This window comes from Triticum dicoccoides, chromosome 3B (genome assembly GCF_002162155.2).
Source record: "Triticum dicoccoides isolate Atlit2015 ecotype Zavitan chromosome 3B, WEW_v2.0, whole genome shotgun sequence".
NCBI lineage: Eukaryota > Viridiplantae > Streptophyta > Magnoliopsida > Poales > Poaceae > Triticum > Triticum dicoccoides.
Window position 1 is genome coordinate 837,646,511 of NC_041385.1, and position 19,905 is coordinate 837,666,415.

General features: G+C 44.9%; 1 protein-coding gene across 2 annotated transcripts; it reads left to right on the forward strand.

The window, feature by feature from the left end:
• Positions 1 to 2,183: 2,183 nt before the first annotated feature.
• On the forward strand, positions 2,184 to 5,838 carry LOC119282572 (disease resistance protein RGA4-like). 2 transcript variants are annotated; one of them, XM_037562749.1, is made up of 3 exons: positions 2,184 to 2,984; positions 3,505 to 5,195; positions 5,322 to 5,838. In XM_037562749.1, the coding sequence occupies exons 1-2, from the start codon at positions 2,224 to 2,226 to the stop codon at positions 5,150 to 5,152; spliced, it is 2,409 nt and encodes an 802-aa protein (XP_037418646.1). In that variant the 5' UTR covers positions 2,184 to 2,223; the 3' UTR covers positions 5,153 to 5,195; positions 5,322 to 5,838. The 2 variants fall into 2 exon arrangements, with proteins under 2 accessions (XP_037418646.1, XP_037418647.1); XM_037562750.1 differs by having other exon boundaries at positions 3,505 to 5,190.
• Positions 5,839 to 19,905: the final 14,067 nt, after the last annotated feature.

The following is a 19,905-nucleotide window of genomic DNA, read 5'->3' on the forward strand; positions in this document are numbered from 1 at the left end:
CGGCGAGCAGAGGCGAGAGCTCGAGGAGGAAGAAGATGGACACAACGGTGCCGGGATTGGAGAAAGCGCAGAGGGTAAATGAGCAGCGCGCCTGCGGTTATTCTTTTTTGTGGGGAAGGCGCAGGCCGCCTCTTTACCATTTACTATGATGTGACGCCTACATGCAACAGACGCCCCATGCATGCCCCCCCCCCACGTCACGCACGGCCCTCCATGTCACGCATTCAACGCGGGTCGTGGGGAAGCGCAGCGAGCGGAAAAATTACCGGTAAAAATCGGCCCCGCCTGCCCGTGCACCGTTCTGGGCCTAGCCCAACAACGCGTCGCGCTTATGTGTGGCCCGGACCCGGGGGCTCCTGTCGGTGTATAGAAGTAGGGGCTCTACTTTGCACCCCTTTACCTGTGCACGGGCAGTCAGAGCCGCACCTGCGGCCACACTTAGCAGGGCAAAGGAGGGAAGCCGAAGCCACGAGACGATCAAAGCAACGCCAAGACAGAGACATGAAGAGCAAGAGGGCGAGGTGGACTCCCCCGGCAAGACCCTTGCCAGGGCGGCCCCCACGGCCCCGGCAAGGGCCTTGCCGGGGCAACTTACCCAACACCAGTAGAGCGTGCCACCCTTGAGCCCGAGGTTTCGAACATCATCAACGACATTGGAACCAAGGCTCAGGTGGCGCCTCCATGGTGGCGTGCAGATCTTTGTGAAGACCATTAACACGCAAAATCAGATGAAGACCAGAAGACGAGACCTCCGGCAACATCTTTGCCGGGGATGACCGCAGTGCCACGGCAAGATCCTTTCCAGGCCCCCCGGCAAGACCCTTGCCGAGAACACCAACGGGGCCGCGGCCAGGCCCGCGCGCACCAAGACCCCACCGCCATTCCCATGCAGCTGCCAGCCCGGCCAGCCAGGCGGGCACCTGCGTGGCGACGTGCGGTCCCGAAGCCAACTCAGCAAGCACCTGCGTGGTGGCATGCAGATCTTCGTGAAGACGCCACCACCGCGCCAGCTCAGCAGCCTGCCAGCCTACATGGCGCTGCCCACCTCGCTGGCCTGGACGCGTGTCGAAGCAAGGCGAGGCGGCAACAAAGCTAGGGGACACCTCAGGGGCGCATTTAATGCATATTGTCCAGCTTGTACACTATACCCTTTCCACCTCCTGTGTGCCACTGTGGCGCCTCCTTCGACTATAAAAAGAGGCCCGAGGCGTACTGGAGAGGGATTCGGCTCTTTGAGCAAGTCACGCTCGATGGCTAGCTTAAGAACATTGAAATACACACCAAAGCAGGACTAGGGTATTACGCGATCCCCGCGGCCCGAACCTGGGTAAACTATCCTTGTGCTGGCTCTTAGACCCGCTCTTCTCACAACCCCGCGCCCGCCGGCCACAGAAGGGATTCCGTTGATGCCATAGGTGTCGTTCCCACCGACATATCCCCTACCACATACTGTATTACCTCATCTCACATGGGTATGCAATGCCCAGTGTTGCTTGCTTTGAGCAACTTTGTAAGCTATGAAGTTTGTATCAATGATGTAAGATGTGTATAAAAGTTCAATGAATAGCCCCTCCGGGCGCGAAAGTATCCTTCTTTTTCTCGATCTCAAATGCTCCTAAAGTGAACAGTAAACTCGAAAAAAAATAGAAAACATTCTGTTGTTTGGCAAACTTTAAGAAATGTTTGAAGTGCATGCAAATTTTTCATCACGAAATCACATTGAAGGAAGTCGTGAAAAAAAAACACGCACACACAAAAACAGAGCTTTAAAATGCGTTTGAGAGTCACACTTTCAGCGCATCGATTTTGTTCTTTTTATCACCCCTTGCACTGATGTGATTTGATGATGAAGTTTCGCACGCACTCCAAAAATTCCTTAAAGTTTTTCACAAAAGAATTCAGAATTTCTTCTTTTTAATTTTTCTAATTTATTGTTCATCCAGGAGTATTTGAGCTCGAGATTAGAAACTCCACGTCCCGGCGCTCCCTCTGTTAAAAAAAAAGAGCTCCCTCATTTTCTGTATAATATGATATGAGGCAGTATAGGGACTAAATGTAAAGTGCACAGACACCGATCTGATTTTTGCCCAATGTTTCTTCCTCCTCTGTCCTCTCCAACTCTAACATCAAAAGTCTCCAAAATCAACCAAGTCAACCCCCACCCCCTCCCCCTACCATACCCACCTAGATTGGAGTGTTGCATCATCGAGCAAGGAAAGTAAGATGGAGGGTGCCATAGTGGGCGCCTTGCTGAAGGCCACCCTGCCGAACCTGTTTAAGCTGATAGGTGACACATGCAAGCAGCTGGACCCTGATGTTCGATTCATTCAAAGTGAGCTCGCTGCCTTCGGAGATTCTCGCTGGAGAGGCAACGAAATCGGCGATTTGCGGAGAACCTGGATCTTGCAACTCAGAGGGTTGGCTCATGAGATCCAAGACTGCATCGACAGCTTCCAGATCCACAAGACCTCTCCCACACAGTTTGCACACGAGATCGCTGACCTCAAGAAGAGAATACAAGATTCATCCGAGGCGCTGCACCGTTATATCGGCCAGGGGGAGCCGAGCAACGGAAAAGTTGCTCCAAATCCGATGGCGAATGATGCACAGGAAGATCTTCTTGCCTTCGTACAGAACCAATCTGAGATGAACGCCAAGGTCGTCTGCGCTATTGGCTTCGGTGGCCAGAACACTGATCTTGCGAGGCGGGTCTACGAGAAGAATGAAGTCCGCCGGCAATTCGGTCAACGGGCGTGGGTCAGTGCGGCGGACAGAACCGTGGATGATGTTCTGACGGAGATACTCAGGCAACTTGAGCGGCGCCCTCGGCTGGGCATGCTCATCCTCAGCTGGTTCCTTTCAATCTTGTGTTTTTTCCGTGGATTGCTTCTGAAGGTTTTCGGCACCGAGATGCCGGTCGCATCCCGGTCCGGCGCCAGCTCTGACATAGATCATCAGCTCAGATCACTGCTAAGCAAAGAAAGGTGTGTCTCCATTCTGTTTTATATCTAATTTTACCCCCCATTAATTTTCAGTAACAATGTTCAGTTCAGGGAGTGTACCATAATTTCCTCCAATAAACTCTCCATGATTACATTTCATTTCTCTGCCAGTGTCCAATTCCTCTGCTTTTCCTCTGTTCCAGACAGGGCATAATAGTGTCCATTTCCCCCTGCTTTTAACAGAGTGTGCACATTTTTGCTAACTGTTCTTATTGGGGAAAGTAATAATGAATGCAAAGAACCACTAATTTCAGAACTAAGAAGCCATATTCATGTCATTGATAGGCAGGCAAAGCAAGAAAACATATTTGGGGCTTGTCCTCTTACACGTGACCCCCCTATAATCCACTAATAATACTTTTATTTGTTTATTTTTATTTCCGAACCATGGATTCTCCTGGTATTGTATCAACTTCATCCATTTTTAATAACCCCTTTGGCTGCAGAGGAGAATCGATAGTGTTTTATTTACCTCATTTCTTGTTAATCATATGTTATACAGGTATTTGATTGTAATTCATGATGTCACGAAAGAAGAGGTGTACAATAAAATATGTGCCTTCCCTTGGGCCAACAGAGTAGGCGGCAGAATCATCGTGACGACGGACATCCATTCAGCAGTGAGACCCTGCATCTGTGGCAACGATCCACCACTGCTTGTTCCAGATAGCATCACATCTCGCCTGGTTTTGGTTGGAGAGGTGGGCACTGGGATGTTTTACAAAGAGACCTGCTCTGCACTTTGTGACGCAGCCGTAGCAAGAATGCAATGTTTTGTCGGCAGTGACTATGAGAGGATTGTTGTTGAGGACATGCTGCTATATTTCAGCATGTTCCCACTTCATCATCATGTTCGGAGGAATCCTCTAATAAGGCGATGGCTGGCTGAAGGACTACTTGTCCATGCCATACAGAAGGTGCCTGAGAATGTGTACCGTTTTCCACAGGATGTGGCGGCCGAGCATTTGGACATTCTCATCGGCCAAAATATTGTCAAGTCCATTAAGAAGGGCAACAATGGAAAGGTGACGAGATGCCAACCTCCAGGTATGGTGTTCAACCACATTTGTGCCAGGGCTGTGATCGATAATATTAACACCTTGCTGTGTGGTCCAAGTCAGAATGAGACAATCCAAGAAGCATATGTTCGCCGGTTTTCTCTGAGCCTCGGGAGCAGTATTAAAGAAGTTCCGAGTCAAATAAGGCGGCTGCGGCAGTTAGAGACATTCGATATGAGTACAAGTGCGGTAGTGACGGTGTCCTCAGATGTACTCAAGTTGCCCAAATTGAAACACCTCCTTGGCAAGTTTCGGCTATCTGAAAATCCAAGCATGCTGAAGAAAGGCGCAAAGAAGGTAAAGAAGGTGTTGAAGCTCAAGGATGAATTGTCAAAGCTAAAGGACTTCTTGAGGGACAACAGTGTCCTGGAGACTCTAGCAGGAATCGTCATCGGCAACGGCATGGGATTTCCACAACTGTTGAGTGATATGGGGAAGCTGAGGAAGGTGAAGATGTGGTGTGATTCCATGACAAATGAGTCTACAGACTTGACTGGTCTTAAGGAAGGCATCAAGGCATTTACCAGTCACCGAATCCGTACACCCAACGTTGATTACTCACTCTCTGTTGACTTCAGCGGCTCTTCACAATCCTTCCTGGATTGCCTGGAAGATCCTGGCATGCTTACATCACTCAAACTGCGCGGCAACCTGACGCGCTTCCGTCCAGTTGCTGCAAGGCTGGTTAGTCTACAGGAGCTGTGCCTCTCGTGGACTAATCTTAGCGGAGCTGCAATCCAAATCGGCCTCAGTAATTTGAGATGCCAACTGAAATTTCTGAAGCTGGTTGAGAACAATCTTGTGGGGCTTGCCATACAAGACAAGGATGCATTCGTAAGCCTGGAACGGATATGTCTCGTGGGCATGCAAAGTCTTGAGGAAATAATTATTCAAGATCTGAGTAAGCTTGTTTCACTCCACTTGCTCTGTCCTACTCTAGGTGCTCTTCCCGGCATCCAGATCCGAAAGCTCCAAAATCTCAATGAAGTCGGACTCCATTATCAAGTTGACGGTGACATCAAACGTGGATGGGAAGATGCTGCAGTCGGCCATAAGCGTAAGCTCAGTATTTTGTCCATCGGAACACACTAATGCAAGTTGCGTCCAGATCCCCTGCCAAGCATCATCATGTACGGTCAGTTTTTTTTTTTTTGGTCCATCGCCTCCTATTTATTATTCATCTTCAGTCTTCTCCAGGTTGATTGTTGCTGCCGCCTTGCAATTAGATGTAATAACAACGTTACGGTCTTCTTCATTGCAGTGCAAAGCGTTGCAATGAGCCAATCACTAGAGGACTCACTTCCCCTTCTGCAATGTCGTTGCAGTATTAATATTTTGCCTCCTTCCATGCAAACAGCCCAACGGATTTTACAATGAAGTTCATCCCTAGTATTTCTTATTACTGAAGATAAGCCAAAAGGCAAGCACAGAACAAGGAATTTTCCTTACTAGACCGACTCAAGATTACCGGATTTACTCTGAGACTCTCCTCTTCATGGTTGGTCCCCAGTTCAGGAAAGATGGAAATTACTGGTTGGGTTAGTCCAACCAAGAAAGAAATGGGATTCTTTCAAATGATATTGAGTCGTTTCAGTAGTAAGCCAATCGCCGTTGTAAACAAATTTTGACCAATTGTCACAAGCAGAAGAGTTACGATAAGGTCAGCAAAAGCCCTTGTAGAAGTTAAATGTATTGCTTCGCACTATGCTTGACCCCCCTCTATATTTCTACCACCTGCTAGCGTTGCTATTGTTGTACCTTCAGATTTTGTTCTTCATTACGTGTTGTGTTGTTGTAAATAACCCTGCTACCATTATTACGTTTGATAATTTTTACGGTAAGGCTTTAGATGATGTTCGTTTTGAAGGTTAGGTTCATACCTCTTGTTGAGCAACTTGCTTATAGCGTTCTATGATGAGAAAGAGTTGGTTGCTTTCTTTAATACTGTAGGTAGCACAGGGTTCGGGGTTCAGCGGCACAGGTTTGCACTGGCCGGATGCTGATGGAGCACAAGATACTAGAGCTCCATAGGCCGTAATCTGGATGACTGCAACGACCTTAATTATGCCGCCGTGCCGAGCTGTATTGTGTGCGATCATTGTACAGTACCACCATTTTACTGCTCCGGATGTTGGTGCCTAGCATCTGCAGTTTGTTGATTGTGCATTGTTAAGTAGTTTGCATCCCAAGCTTGAACCTTTTTTTCAGTTGGATTGAGTACTAGCAATCTTTGAACTCAAGACCACAACACAAGCGCAAAAGATGCTATGACAATCGATTAATTAACATTTAGTCACAATCGTACCAAGAATTTGGTACATGGATTTGAAAACCGAAAAGAAAATAATTCAGTGAAGCTACAATAAAATCAAGCTGTGTTTACTTCCATTGGGTATATTGCACATTTATGTAGAAAACATTATTAAAACCGTGTAACTTTTCTACCCTCTAAGGCCATCAGCGTTCATGGCCGTTGGATGGTCACTTTTGGGCATTTGGGGCCATCCGATCGGCTCTTAATGGCACCCCCCAGTGGCTTTGTTCGATCCTAATCAGCGCTAACCCTTATTGGGCGGTTGCTCTGGTGGCTATTTTCGGCTTGGGATTAAATTGGGCCTACTAGGCCTGTAACAGCCTCTCGCCCGAGCAACCCAAAAGAGCAGGACGCTTCCTTCTGTTCGGCGCAAGATGATTGGAAGCATGCACTGATAGATTGTGTAATGGCCAGAAGTGTTTGGTCTCTTTGCTCTGAAGAAACAGTGGAGATTATGCTTGATAACTTGTCCCTTGACGCCAAGAACTGGATTTTCACAATGCATGACTTGCTATCACAGGAGGAATTCATTCGGATGGTCGTGACTCTTTGGGCTGTTTGGCGATCGAGAAGGAGAGCTATACACGAAGAGATTTATGACAGCCCGTTCTCTACCAACTGTTTCATAATACATTACTTGAGAGATCTGGAGCTTCTTGAGAAAGTAGAGAGGGGGGTTCAGAAACAAGCCAGTCGTAGACCAACTGGATGGTTGGCACCACCGGGTGATCATGTAAAGATCAACGTGGATGCGGCGGTGTCTAATGAAGGAGATGGTGGTGCAGTGGAGGTGGTGTGCCGTGACTACAATGGCAGGTTCTTAGGAGCGTCAGCTTTAAAAATCAAGTTCATCACTGATGCGAGTACGTTGGAAGCTATTGCAGTAAGGGAGGGGCAAGCTTTGGCAGAAGATCTTTATGAAAACAACATACAAATTGCATCTGACTGCAAGCGGGTGGTTGAGGATGTTCACAAGGGCTCGTCGTCTGAGTACGGAGCTATAGTGCATGAAATAATACATCGCGTTACTTCTTTTATGTCATGTAAAGTAGTTCATGAGTTTAGGAGCTCGAATTTCGAGGCTCACAATCTCGTCAAATATGCTTTGTCTCTGGGTGTTGGCCGCCACGTGTGGTTGGGCCAGCCCGGAGAGCTTGATTTTGTACCCTTAAACATTATGGAGAATGAATAAAGCATGTGAGGTTGTCTCAAAAAAAAAAAGCAGGACGCTTACCTCAAAAAAAGGGAAAAAAAAAAAAGCAGAACGCTCGCAACCCTCGTCTTCGCTCGCAAGGTCGCAGCCTTCGTCTGGCGGTGTCTCCCATGGGCGACCGACCTGGCAACCTGGATGCCGACCGATGTGGGAGCGAGGACTCCCATGGCGACTGCAGCAGCCCCTCACCGGTAAATGGCACGGGATCGGGCTCGACTGAGCAACGTCCTGTTACAACTTACAAGAGACAACGGTTGAAGCCCTGGGAGATCTGTAGGTGGGCGTCAGCACTGCAAGATGTCGGCAATGGCAGATGCAGGTAAGGGGGAGCACTGTTGTGGCAATGTTTGTCGTAGGCAGGGAAGCATGATAGATTATTGATGGTATTGGACATGCACGAACACCGAGGCGCGTTATGGGCGGCGTTTTCGGTCGACGCGCTGCTTCAATGACGGAGCCAGAGAGGTCACGTCTGCTCTGGGCCGGCGTTAATACGGAGCGGCCGCTCTACAATGGCATGAATGCGGGCATCTGTTGTCAGGAGGGAACGCGTGCGAGCAAGGAAGGGAGGGTTTTGGGTGGGCCAATGTGATCAGAAGTGGGTGTGGCTACTATTCGAACGCCCGTAAAGTCCACCGTAGTTTGCCTTCAGTTTACGAGAGAATGTGGGTTCAAACTACCATGCAGAGCAATGTAGGACCGTGTTGGATGTGACAACACGTTCAAATCGCGCGGTCCGGACTGTTGCGATCGGTTGAGGGTCAACGTGAGATGCCCCAAGTGGGCATAGAGATCAATACATTGTTTTCCTTTTAGAGGTCAGTGCAAATGTTGGTTTACAGATAATGACAAGGAGTCACTTGCAGAGCGTTCCTAGGGGATTTTTCTTTGTTTTTGAGTGAAAAATAGATTTATTACATTATAATAGGGTTACAATCGAGAGGCAGAAGATCCTCTATACAGATGATCCTCTATGTAGCCAACATCTTTTGGGCCTTCACCATCAAGTTGTTGGTTCACATGTATAGAAATGGCACTTTTAGGCCTTCACCATCAGGTTGTTGGTTCACATGTATAGAAATGGCATCTAATTGCTTGATGCTTGCTCTGTTTTTTCTGCCTAGTCGCGTGAGCATTCAGTCCTGTGGCCTCTTCAACGAGGTCCCCTGTATTCTCTTAGCACAATTTAGAGCCACACAAATATATGCTGTAAGAACATCCATGGTGGGCGCCCCAAACCGGCCTCAAACGTCCGGACGGCCCTCCCGGTCATAATTTTTCGACCCAGACGGTCCTCTTAAACGGGTCTCAAATGCTCGGGCTGACTGGCACCCCTCATATCCAGCCCAAATATGGGGGCGGATATGGGGGTACACGGGCACGCCCGCCACGTCGGTCTGACAGCGGGGTTCCACATAGAAAACTTTGGAAACCCAACGATCTAACAGATGACGTGGTGTGAAAGCCGCGTGGCGCCGCTCTGGCTCGTCGCCTGAGACCAAAACCTGATATTTAAGCCGGCCGGCATCCCGCAACCAGAGCCCATCCACCTCCCTCCTCTCCCGCTCCAGCGCTCCGCCATGGTCCAGAGTAAGATCACCTACTACGCAATGCTCATGCTGGAGCGCCGATACGAGATCCAGCAAGAGATCAGGGTGAGACAAGCTGCGCGCGTCGCCCGCATCGCTGTCGGGCTGCCTCCGGACTCGCCGAAGCTGTATGAGAAGGAGCAGCCGGGGGAAGAGGAGGGGGAGGAGCTGGCTCCGATGGAGGTGGAGGAGGCGGAGCTGCCGGAGCAGGAGCTTCCGCGCTTCAACATGGAGCAGGCGGAGGCGGAGATTGCTGTCGGCCAATCAGAGGAGATGGCGGAGCAGCAGGCCATCCTGGAGTCCATCCAGATGAGGCCTATGTGGAGGCCAACCGGGCGTTCCTCCGGCACGAGCAGACGGCATCCGACGCGCTCTTCGCCGAACTTGACGTGGAGATAGAGGCGGAGGAGGCCGGAGGGGAGCAGCCGGAGCTGCAACTGTCGCACATGCTGCCCGAGCCGGGCACAGAGATCATTGGCATCTCCGACGAGGAGTACCTAGATGATCGACGTAGTAACGTAGGTTTATTTCGTTTGCATGTCTTTATATGGTTTTAAAAATCTAGTACGAGATATCGAGATGCAACTCGTGAAATTTGAGCAGTCCACGGTCACTGTCCGCGGATGCACCAGGACGCGTCCGCGGGCGTTTGAGGGGCCATATTTAACATATCCGGCTATAGATGTTGTAATGCTACCAAGATTTAGTGATGTACCATGGTACTACTCACAAAAACAAGAATGCAACTTGTCACGAGAAATAAGAGAAACAATAGCATATATAAGAGCAACTCCAACCGAACGATCCATTTCGCCCGCCCGCGTCCGTTTGGTCGCCCCGGACAAAAATGATGGCCCAATGTGCCGAAGCATACCCAAAATGCGTCCGCTTTGTATCCGCGGGATCCATTTCGTGCCCAAATTTAAGACTGATTTGGGTCTGAGGTGGACACAAAGCAGAAGTTTGTTGTGTCCTTTTTGTCCGCCTCTGCCCGTTGCACGTGTTCTCGGCCCACCTGGCATTCATACCCACACATCCTCTTTTTCTCTCTCTCTGGCCCACCACTCGCCCACCCGCCAAGCCACTCTGCCGAATGCCAATCGCGGCACCGCCGCGCACCATAGACTTGCACCACCACGCCGCAGCGGACGTGCACAGCCGCGCCGTTGGAGATCTGCACCGCCACGACACCAGGATCTGCGTTTATTTTCTTTTTCTTTTTCTTCTCCTTTTGAGTATTTATACAAAGAGTTCAGCTATGTATTAATAGAATGGTCATCATACATCTAAAAAATGTTGACCGTGTATTCAGAAAATGTTCAATATATTTTTAAAAAATTCATGTGTATTAAAAAATTATTCAGCGTAGTGTATATCACGAAAGTCTTCAATGAGTGTTTAAATATTGTTTAACGTATATCAGGAAAATGTTTCATCTGTATTTAACTATAGTTACAACGTATATCACAAAATTATTCAATGTGTATTTAAATATTGTTCAACATATATTACAAAGGTGTCCAATGTATACTTAAGTGTTTTTCATCGTATATAAAAAAATCAATAACTGGTCAGATTTAAAAAACATGTTTTTTCAGTTTTTTGTAAACTTTTTGAAAAAATTTCCCACTTTATTTTATTTTTGAATTTCGAAATTTGTTCACGATTTTGAGACTTATTCGCATTTTTAAAGAAACTTGTTCACATTTTTTCAACAAATTTGGGGAAAAGATGTATTTGCCGCTATACTTAGCACTTTAAAACGGCGCTGCAACATAGCTACAAACGATTGTTATCTCGAGTGGTTACTAACACTGCTGCCGAGCTTGAGGTCGGGAGTTCGCCTATGAACCCCTTGCCTTTATTTTCCTGACATATTTGTTTGGTGCCTACGAATGGGCCCGTACAGCCTAGACATGATTACCGAAATAGGCTTGCGCCCCGCTATCTCTACTCCTAATGTCTTAGTTGGTAGGTCGCGTTCCGGATTTTATTTTCGTCCCACCTCACCCGGTCTTTTTTGGTACTTCTTTGGTACTTGCTCGCACCTCATGCTGACCCACCACTAGCCGAAAAAACCACGTACCAAATCCTCCACCAGCCCCCGCGCTCTTCAGGACGAAGAAGAAATCTACGATGATTAACCAGCGATAAAAAAACCTATGAAAAATAACCAGCGAAAAAAAACCTGCGTGTACGAGCGACATCGCATGCCCTCGAGCGAGAACGGCTCGCACGCTAGACTCCCTGCCCTCGTTCGTCGCCGCCTTCATCCCTTCGCCTCCGCCGCCCTTCATCCCTTCGCCGTCGCACTCGTCTCACATCAAAGGCGCCTCACTCTCGGGAGAGGATGAGCTGATCTCCATGGCCAGATGAGGGAGGAATACGGGTGACGGGATGGATTTGGATCTCAAGGTGGGGAGGCCAACGTAGCCGCCCCTAGCGCGTCGAGCGAAAGCGAAGGATTTGGATCTCATGGATTTGGCTGCGTCGACCAGCAGAGGACCGCCGCCGGCTCGGCTCCTCCACCACGAAGAAACCTCCTTCCACCCCGTAGCCACCGCCCAAAACCCTAGCAATCGAGCCCCACCCATGGCGCCCTAGGTCAGATCTCCTTCCTTCTTCTTCTTCCTCTGGTTTTCTTCCTTGTTCCTGTGATGCGTGAGTGAGTGAGTGATGTGCAGGCGGCTTCTTCTTCCTCTGACCCCTGCGTGTCTCTCTCTTCACTTGTCTATAGGTGGTACAGCGGCCAGAGGAGAGGAGAGGAGAGGAGGTGGAGCAGCCATCGCCTGGACGTGAGGTGAGCTTCCCCCATCCAATCTTATCTAACCCCACCCCCAGGTGGCTCACAATATATATCACCTGCAGCAGCATCTTGTGCATGCATCCATTGAGGACGTGAGGTGCACACCACATTTTGGTTCAGTTTTTCCCTTCTTTATTATAATTATGCCAAGGACATCTTATGCCTTACAGTAGTATTCAGATTCTCAAGTTTGTTTATTTATTTTTAGTGCAATACTGCTCTCCTGTCTGCAGGAGATTGGAGGAAAAATATCAGAAATCGGAAACATGACGTTTTGGTTCAGTTCTGGATCATTTTCTTTTTTGGTTCAGTTTATAGAAGTGGTTGTTGTTTTATGTTGCTGCTAGCCATCAGAAAACGAGTTCCAGTAGGTTTCCATCTTACAATTCATTTTGTGTTGCTTTGAACTGAAAAAATAGAGGGGATATTGTTGTGCCTAGCGTGAAGTTCACAGTAGGTTTGGCATCAATCCAGCAAACTTTGTTACAGTTTTTAGTGGATGTTGTATGTATTACATTTTTGCTTTTTCTAAAACCACATGTATCCTATAATCTGATTGTTTTTCTTTGTGTGAGCAGCAGTTTCTGAGCTTTCCCTCCACTATTTTTTTCCTCTCTCTCTCTTTCTCTCTCTCACTCAATCTCAACTTGGCAAGTGATGTCGGCGGTGAATGGGCAGCACGGGCGTCGAGCAGGACCATGGGGGAGCAGGGGAGGCCAGAGGCTGCTCACCATATGCATCACCATCCATAGCCGCCCTCGTCCGCCAAGAAGCTGAGGAGTGAGGCTGACCTCCAGTGACCACTCTGCACCGCTCTGGACGACACCTCCCCCACCAGGTTCATCCTCCTAATTCGTTTTAATCATCCTAATTTTTTTTGTCTTACCACAGTTAAGAAATACGATTCATGTTTGCTATTGCATTTGGAGCTCCATCCTTACAACTTATGGATGATATGAATACATCAAGGTGTTTTGGTTCTCCCCATTCTGTATGTTCGCAATGGAGTGTATATATTGTTGATTTATGTCATGGTGATTGATTTTGATTGCAGAGAGAAAGTGCAAAAGCTATGGGCAATCCTATATGACTGGCGCCATCAGTAAGGATTTCTTTTAAGCTAGCTTACTTTTGGGTCTAAGCCAAGTTTATTTCTTTCGCAGATTTATTCACCTTATTGGGACGGTGGGGTTAACATATATACATCAACTTCGAGCATCGACAACGCCTGAAGCTTGCTTCTTAGGCTGCAACATACTTTGCAATCCCCCTGTGAAACATACTTTTGTCACTATGCACATATGGTTATTCAAACGAGTTGATTTCGATTAGACTATCTTTTTTCTAGTTACTTGTTATATGATGTTCTTTACTATTCAAAGGTTGTTGAAGGGAGATGGGGCTCTTCAGGCCCCTTTGGTGCAAAAGCACAAGCAACAGCATCTACAGCTGACCACTCATAGCCTAGGATGTCCTGCAGATTTGATCTATTTTGGATAGAGCACATGGAATCAAACCACAGGTAATCAGTTTTCTATATTCACGTGATTAGATATAAGGAATTTATTACCTCTATTTTATTTGCAAGATACCCAAGCAGTGCGTACAAATTGTAGTGGTGCTTGTAGCTTATCATCAATCTGCCATTACTATTTGTGTGTATGTGTTCAAAACGACCACTCTAGGGATTCTTGATTTGCTCCTGGATGCACCGTTGGGTTTCTCGTGGCTTTGTTTCGTTTGAGTTTTGTTGTTCAAAACTGAATTTGTTGATGCTTAGAGTTTGGACTGGTCCGTTTGATATGTCTGCACTTGTGATGCAGAACATTTTCCAACATAGTGTGGGTTCAGAAGTGAGGAAAACAATTGGCTTGTAGGGTTCAGGCTACTTTCTTGTGCTTGTTTTGCCTTGTGATTACTTGAAACTGCAACCTGCAGGTTGAATGGGCGCTTTATATTTTAGGGCGGAAGGCTGAAGCAAAGAAAGCTGTGGCTCTTTAGTATATCTCCAGATTTGCGGCTCTTTGAGCTGTGGTACATTTGATTTGAGACCCGGATGAGGTCGCTTAAATTAGGATTAAAGTCCTCACAATAACTAGGAACACTGAACAAGCAAGGCTATTCAGATGAAGTCTGCACTTAATACTATAGGTTTCCTTTTGGGCTCTTGTACAGCTTCGCTAGCATCATGAATTAATTGTGGGATATGATGCACAGTAGTAGCTTCTTCTGTTTATTTTGGAAATCTTAGTTTATAGGTTTCCTTTTCGTCTCGTGTACTAATGTTCAGGGTAATGGAAATCTTGTATGATAATCTGTACATAGTTGATACTAACAACAGAATGATGACATGTTTGTTTTTGGGCATAAAGTTATGTGCTGATCCTTACCTTGACTATGCGGATATGCTATTCTAGGTTGGTTTTACGCTTCTTATTGGAAGAGTGAGACGCCCAGAACAGAATCCAGTTTGTATCAACGCCTCATTGGTAAGCACGCTCAGGTTTAATGTTACTGCAGTTTCCTCCCTGATTTTCAGCCCTAGGAACTATACCGGATCATCATAAGGGTGTGTGAACTCGCACCTGGTCTTGATGCTATTTTTGCTGCATGGTAGTCATTATTTTCTTATGTCTTGCCTGATGACCTCTTAACTTCCTATTTTATTTTATTTCTCTTAAGAGTGGTGTCTCTTGCAGAATATAATCATGTAGATTCTGCTTCATACAAGCTTCATAAAGAGAACCTTAAGGGAGGACTTCAAAGAGTATTTTGCCAGATTTGGTAAAGTGCGGGTAAATTGATTTTTGGTTGTCCTTTTTCTTTACAATTGGTTCTCATACTATTACTTGCAATGTTTGTTTACATACTATCCACCACCGTCTTCGCCCCATCTTAGCTTCTCCTCATCTCCACTCTCTCTCGTCGGCTAGGGATGGAGGGCAGTCAGCATCCACCTCAAGGCAGAGGCGTGGGCAGAAGGACGGTCGGTGTTCAATTCTCTACGGTTCAAAACCAAGTCCATCCAAGCCTCAAAGTATAAAGAAGGCGCCTAGACACTCGATGGGTGGTGTAAACCGTAGGGTGTCCATTGGTGGAGCCACGATGCAAGCATCCAAAACAGACATATTGTATACGAAGAATGTTCATGCTGCCAAGAGAAGTGAATACATTGCCCATTTGTCCCATGGTAAGCATCTATCAAGTTTGAGAGCTATTTGTTGTGCTACATATATATATCTTTGCTACAAGTCTCGAGATTTTCGTGGGTGGAGTATCAGAAAATTAGGGAACCAGTTTCTGATATAAACTCTCTGTAAAACACTGTACATTCACTATTCAGACATAGAAGCCTTGCTGTGGTAGAGATCACATCGATTAGAGATAAGGGGACTTCTTAATCATGCTTTAATTTCTTAAACAAACAAGTTTCCTTTTCTAATTTATATCCAACCATATTTAGTGGTTTTAACTATAGTTAATTTCTGACAACCATGCTGGTGTTACACTTTTGTTCATAATAGAAAAGGTTGTTGCTACATTTGCATCCAATCCAACAATGAATTAAAAAGCGTGCATGTTATTTGGTTATTGGCCTTTGTAATTAAAAGAATCATGTTTATGCATTTAAGAAAAGGATATGTGCATGGTACTGAACAATGAGAAAAATACTGTCGACCATATCTCAAATCAAGTTATTTGGTGTATTTCAGGGTGGGTGTGTAACTAGAGAACAAAACACTATGGCGGCAAATGAGATTATCGAACCGAACTGATTGTACTGAAAACTAGGACCTAAACTTGTGCTACAGGCCAACCTTTTCTTCAGGGAATGCCAAGATATTTGCCAAACAAAGCCATAGGATGGTATGTTCAAACATACACCTTTTACTCATCATGACATGATATTGTATTCTGTTGTGCCCTTACTCCTTTTCTATCTCCCGACAGTACTTACAGGTGCTATACACTAAGGACAACCTATCAGGTGAGAATCGATTCGTGGCTCTTTCTCTTTTTTGAACTGGTCGTTATGTGGTTCTTGGGGACTCGCACTCTGTTTTGTTTCTTTTTTTACCTCCTATTTATGGGCTCCCTTCTGTTAGGGAGTCCACTAATGACCAGATGGGTATCTTGTCGCTCATCTCCAGCAAGTCGGGCTCCAGTGTGTTTCGGTCAGCGTCCATGGAGGAGCAGATAACTGACGGCATTTACGCTGCCGGGCTCACTGTCCTCATCACACGTGACCACAACCCACCCAACCGACTATAATTCTTTGTTCTTACATTTCATTGCAACCTCATGCTTGACTGCACATCTTGGTTGTGTCATGTGATGGGAACATATTTTGGGTATTTGTTTTGTCATGTGATGATGATTCTTTCCAACATGTAGTCACACTAATTAAATTCAGAAATTTGTAGGTCAAGTCAACTTTGTAGATTCATAGTGTATGATTAAAGTTGGCATTAGACAAACAAAGAATGTGATCTGCCTCCCTAAATTTCCTCTAATTCTAAAGTGGCACCGAATCAAGACGGAGCTGATGTGCAATTAGCTTCTTTTTTAAGTGTGCAGCGACTTCTAGCGCTTGATTAAAATGGTCATTTGCTATTCATCATTTATTTTCTATTTTAAATCTTATTATATATAATCAGCCCACTATTTCTTTTTTCAAGATTCTATAGTTAACACAAACTTGTTTGGGACTGAAGGCTTTGTTGTTGTTGTCTATAATTAACACAAAATCCAATCTCAGAGTTAGCAATATAGTATACACTACCAGTCTGATACAAGCTTTATGGTAGCTTGTAAGAGCGGGGATATGTGAGCATATACTGAGTCATTCAATTATGTTATTGAAATTATTCCAAGAAAATATGCAGATTTTTAAAACATGTAAAAAGAGAAGAGAGTTGTTAATCATGATTTATAGGAAATTGGATTGGATAGTGCCGCTAGCTTGGATGGCGCCACTGAATTAATGACACTAATGCAGAGGAGTGAAGTAAAATTGCAGAGATTAGAACTTGGTCTCGCCAAAGCCCCTTAAGTGATAAGGGAGAGAACCAGCATAGACAACCGGCAACCACTAACCGACAACGATAATGTGCTTGTTGGATCAGTGTATTGGAATGGCTATGCATTTTAGTAGTATGCAAAATCCTTTTGCATCTATATACTTTACCATTAGGGAGCGAAACTACTAAAGAGTAGTATTGGAAAGATGCATCTGACTAGCTTATTCTGGGAGAGAACACAACTACAACGTCACTGAATCTGATATATGTTTCCTCGTTTTTGTAGGTTACAATGGTCGTGGAGCTTCTTGAATTAAACTTGTAAAGAGCAGTACATTTTCTTGAATTAAGCTCGTATTGGAAAGCTTCATTTTCGTAAGATGCTCTGGTATTTCCGAGTAGAAGAAAGCAAAGCCAACAAGGGTCGTTAGAAATTATTAGTACTCTACAAAATTTTTAACACATCATATTAATTGGGAACTCAAATCTTGGTTGCAAAAATTAGATCTGTGCTATAAATGCAGGCAATACAAAATGTAGGAAGACCATACGAAGACCAATACAAAAAGGAGGATGCATGAGCTTCAGATCTGATTGAATTTAGTCAGAAGATGGAGACTTGAAGGAGGAATTTGTGGAGAATGGGAATGTGGATAGAACATGGGAAGAAATCAAATACGTGTAGGTATGACATGGTGCTTTTTTTAATCTCTTGCGGATGTCAATATTTTTCTACAGTTACATATATACAACTGAAACACAAAGGATTTTTTTTTGATTAGGTACACCATAGAATAGTCTCACATCTTGGTTTATTTATTATCCTGTTTAAATATCAACCAACATGCTTGTCAAATTTATAATTTGTCCAAGATAAAATTGGTTAAATACAGTGATTTAGTTACTTTCAGATTTTGGTTTTTTTAGAAGTGCTCCACAAATATCTACGAAAGGAGCTTGTATTTGAGGTAATAGTCTAGGAAGTTTCCGTGTCAATGAAAAATAGTACTACACGTGTGAATAAAGGGCACCTATGACATACAAAGTACTGCAATAAAATCGGAGGGCTGGGGAAGTGTTGGACTGGAGCCTCGCCCCCATGCGGTATGCTCTGTCCAAGTATGTGCTCCTGTTCGCCGCATCTACATATTGGATGAAACCTGGGTGCTAATTGCGAATTATGTGCAAGTCAGTATTGAACGCTCTGTATTTCTAGAGAAGTAAGTTTCGACAGTTTCCATGACATTTCATGTCTGTTCCATGCAGTAGTATAGGTGGGAATTATATTGATGATTTCATTTTACCTTCATATCTGCTGAATTTTCTTACCAAACACAAAAGCTTTGTGAGGTGTTGATAGACGTGAACATAATTCATGATACAATCCTAATACTCTGAAAATATTTTTATGATTCAGTATTCCTATGAGGGGAGTGAGTGGAGACAGAAATGAGTGGATCAACATGTGGAGCAGCTGCTGCCTATGAGGCGAGTGAGTGGAGACGGCCAGATCTATGCGGCGGAGGGGCTATAGAAGCTTGAACGAAAGATTCATCGCCAGCATCGGAGCAATTTATTGGGCAGATCGACACTAAAGCTCCTGTATGGACGTGAACGCGTGTCTTTATTAAGTTCAATCTTTGGAAACTTGGCATGTGACGCTGTGTAAAAATAGAAGATGCTAGAAAATTGACTCTGGCCAATTTCGTATGTAGCCGTGAGCATTGCTAACTAGATGACACCCCGCGCGTTGCTGCGGGAATACTGCTAAAAATAAAATAATTAAATACTCCTTCAGACCATGAAGCACAAAACTTTCTTTAAATAGGTGTTTAGACACCAAAACTTTCTTGAGGATTATGTTTGGGGAAATCATGAAGCACAAATATTTATACGCCTTCAGATCATGGTTAGTAGTAAAACAATGGTATCACGTGACAATATAAAAAGGAAACAACCATAGATATCACAATCTATGGTGTCAATAAATAAATTAAGCATTAATTTTCCAGAAAAAATATGGTGTCGATAAAGGGGCATACTATACACATAGAATGAAATGTGGCTCTGTAAACAATACAAACTATGATTGATTTCTTTCTTGAACCGTCGATACAAATTGTACATGACATAATGAAATCTACATAGAACAACAAATGTCACAAGAATATATATCATATACTTGTAACAGCATGATGAAACTGAAAGAAAAGGTAACAAAAACTACATATGCAAACAATCAAATAATTGTAGTAACATTTTACTGTTGTAGTGAAAATTTAGATGCGGTACACAACACAAACGATAACATTAAGAGAGTTTTTGAAGTGGTAATTTAGATGCCAATGACGAGGTAAAATCAACTCGTGAGAATTCATATACAGAGCAGCTGAACTATAAATGTCATGAATCGTCAGTTGCCATATGCTTCCTACTTCCCACTATCTCCACATTTTCAAAGCAGCTGCAAATGCGTAGAAAAAAAATTGATCTGACGTGGAAGAGGAGAAAGTGTTACTCACCAGAGAGGCTGAAAGTGGCGAGACTTGCGCGGGATCTCTGTAGAGGGCTTAGTTGTGCATGCATTAGTAACAAATAGACTATATGTTCCAACAAAGATTACAGGGAAGGTTTAACAAAAGTTGGCTCCATGAGCCTCGTTTAAAATTAGCCAACAAAAAATCTGAAAGGCAAGGGAAAGGCGTGAACGACCAGAGGCTGTCGTGATCCCAAAATACGCCAAAAGATCTTCAAGGACAAAAGATAGAGTTTTCAGTAATAGTACTCTGCAACATCAAGAACTGAAATTAGTTATCCACCTAAAAATTTGCGTAATAACTATAGCACGTTCCAAGATTTAAAAGTGAATCCTATAAACATTCTAACTAGGGATAATTGTGTG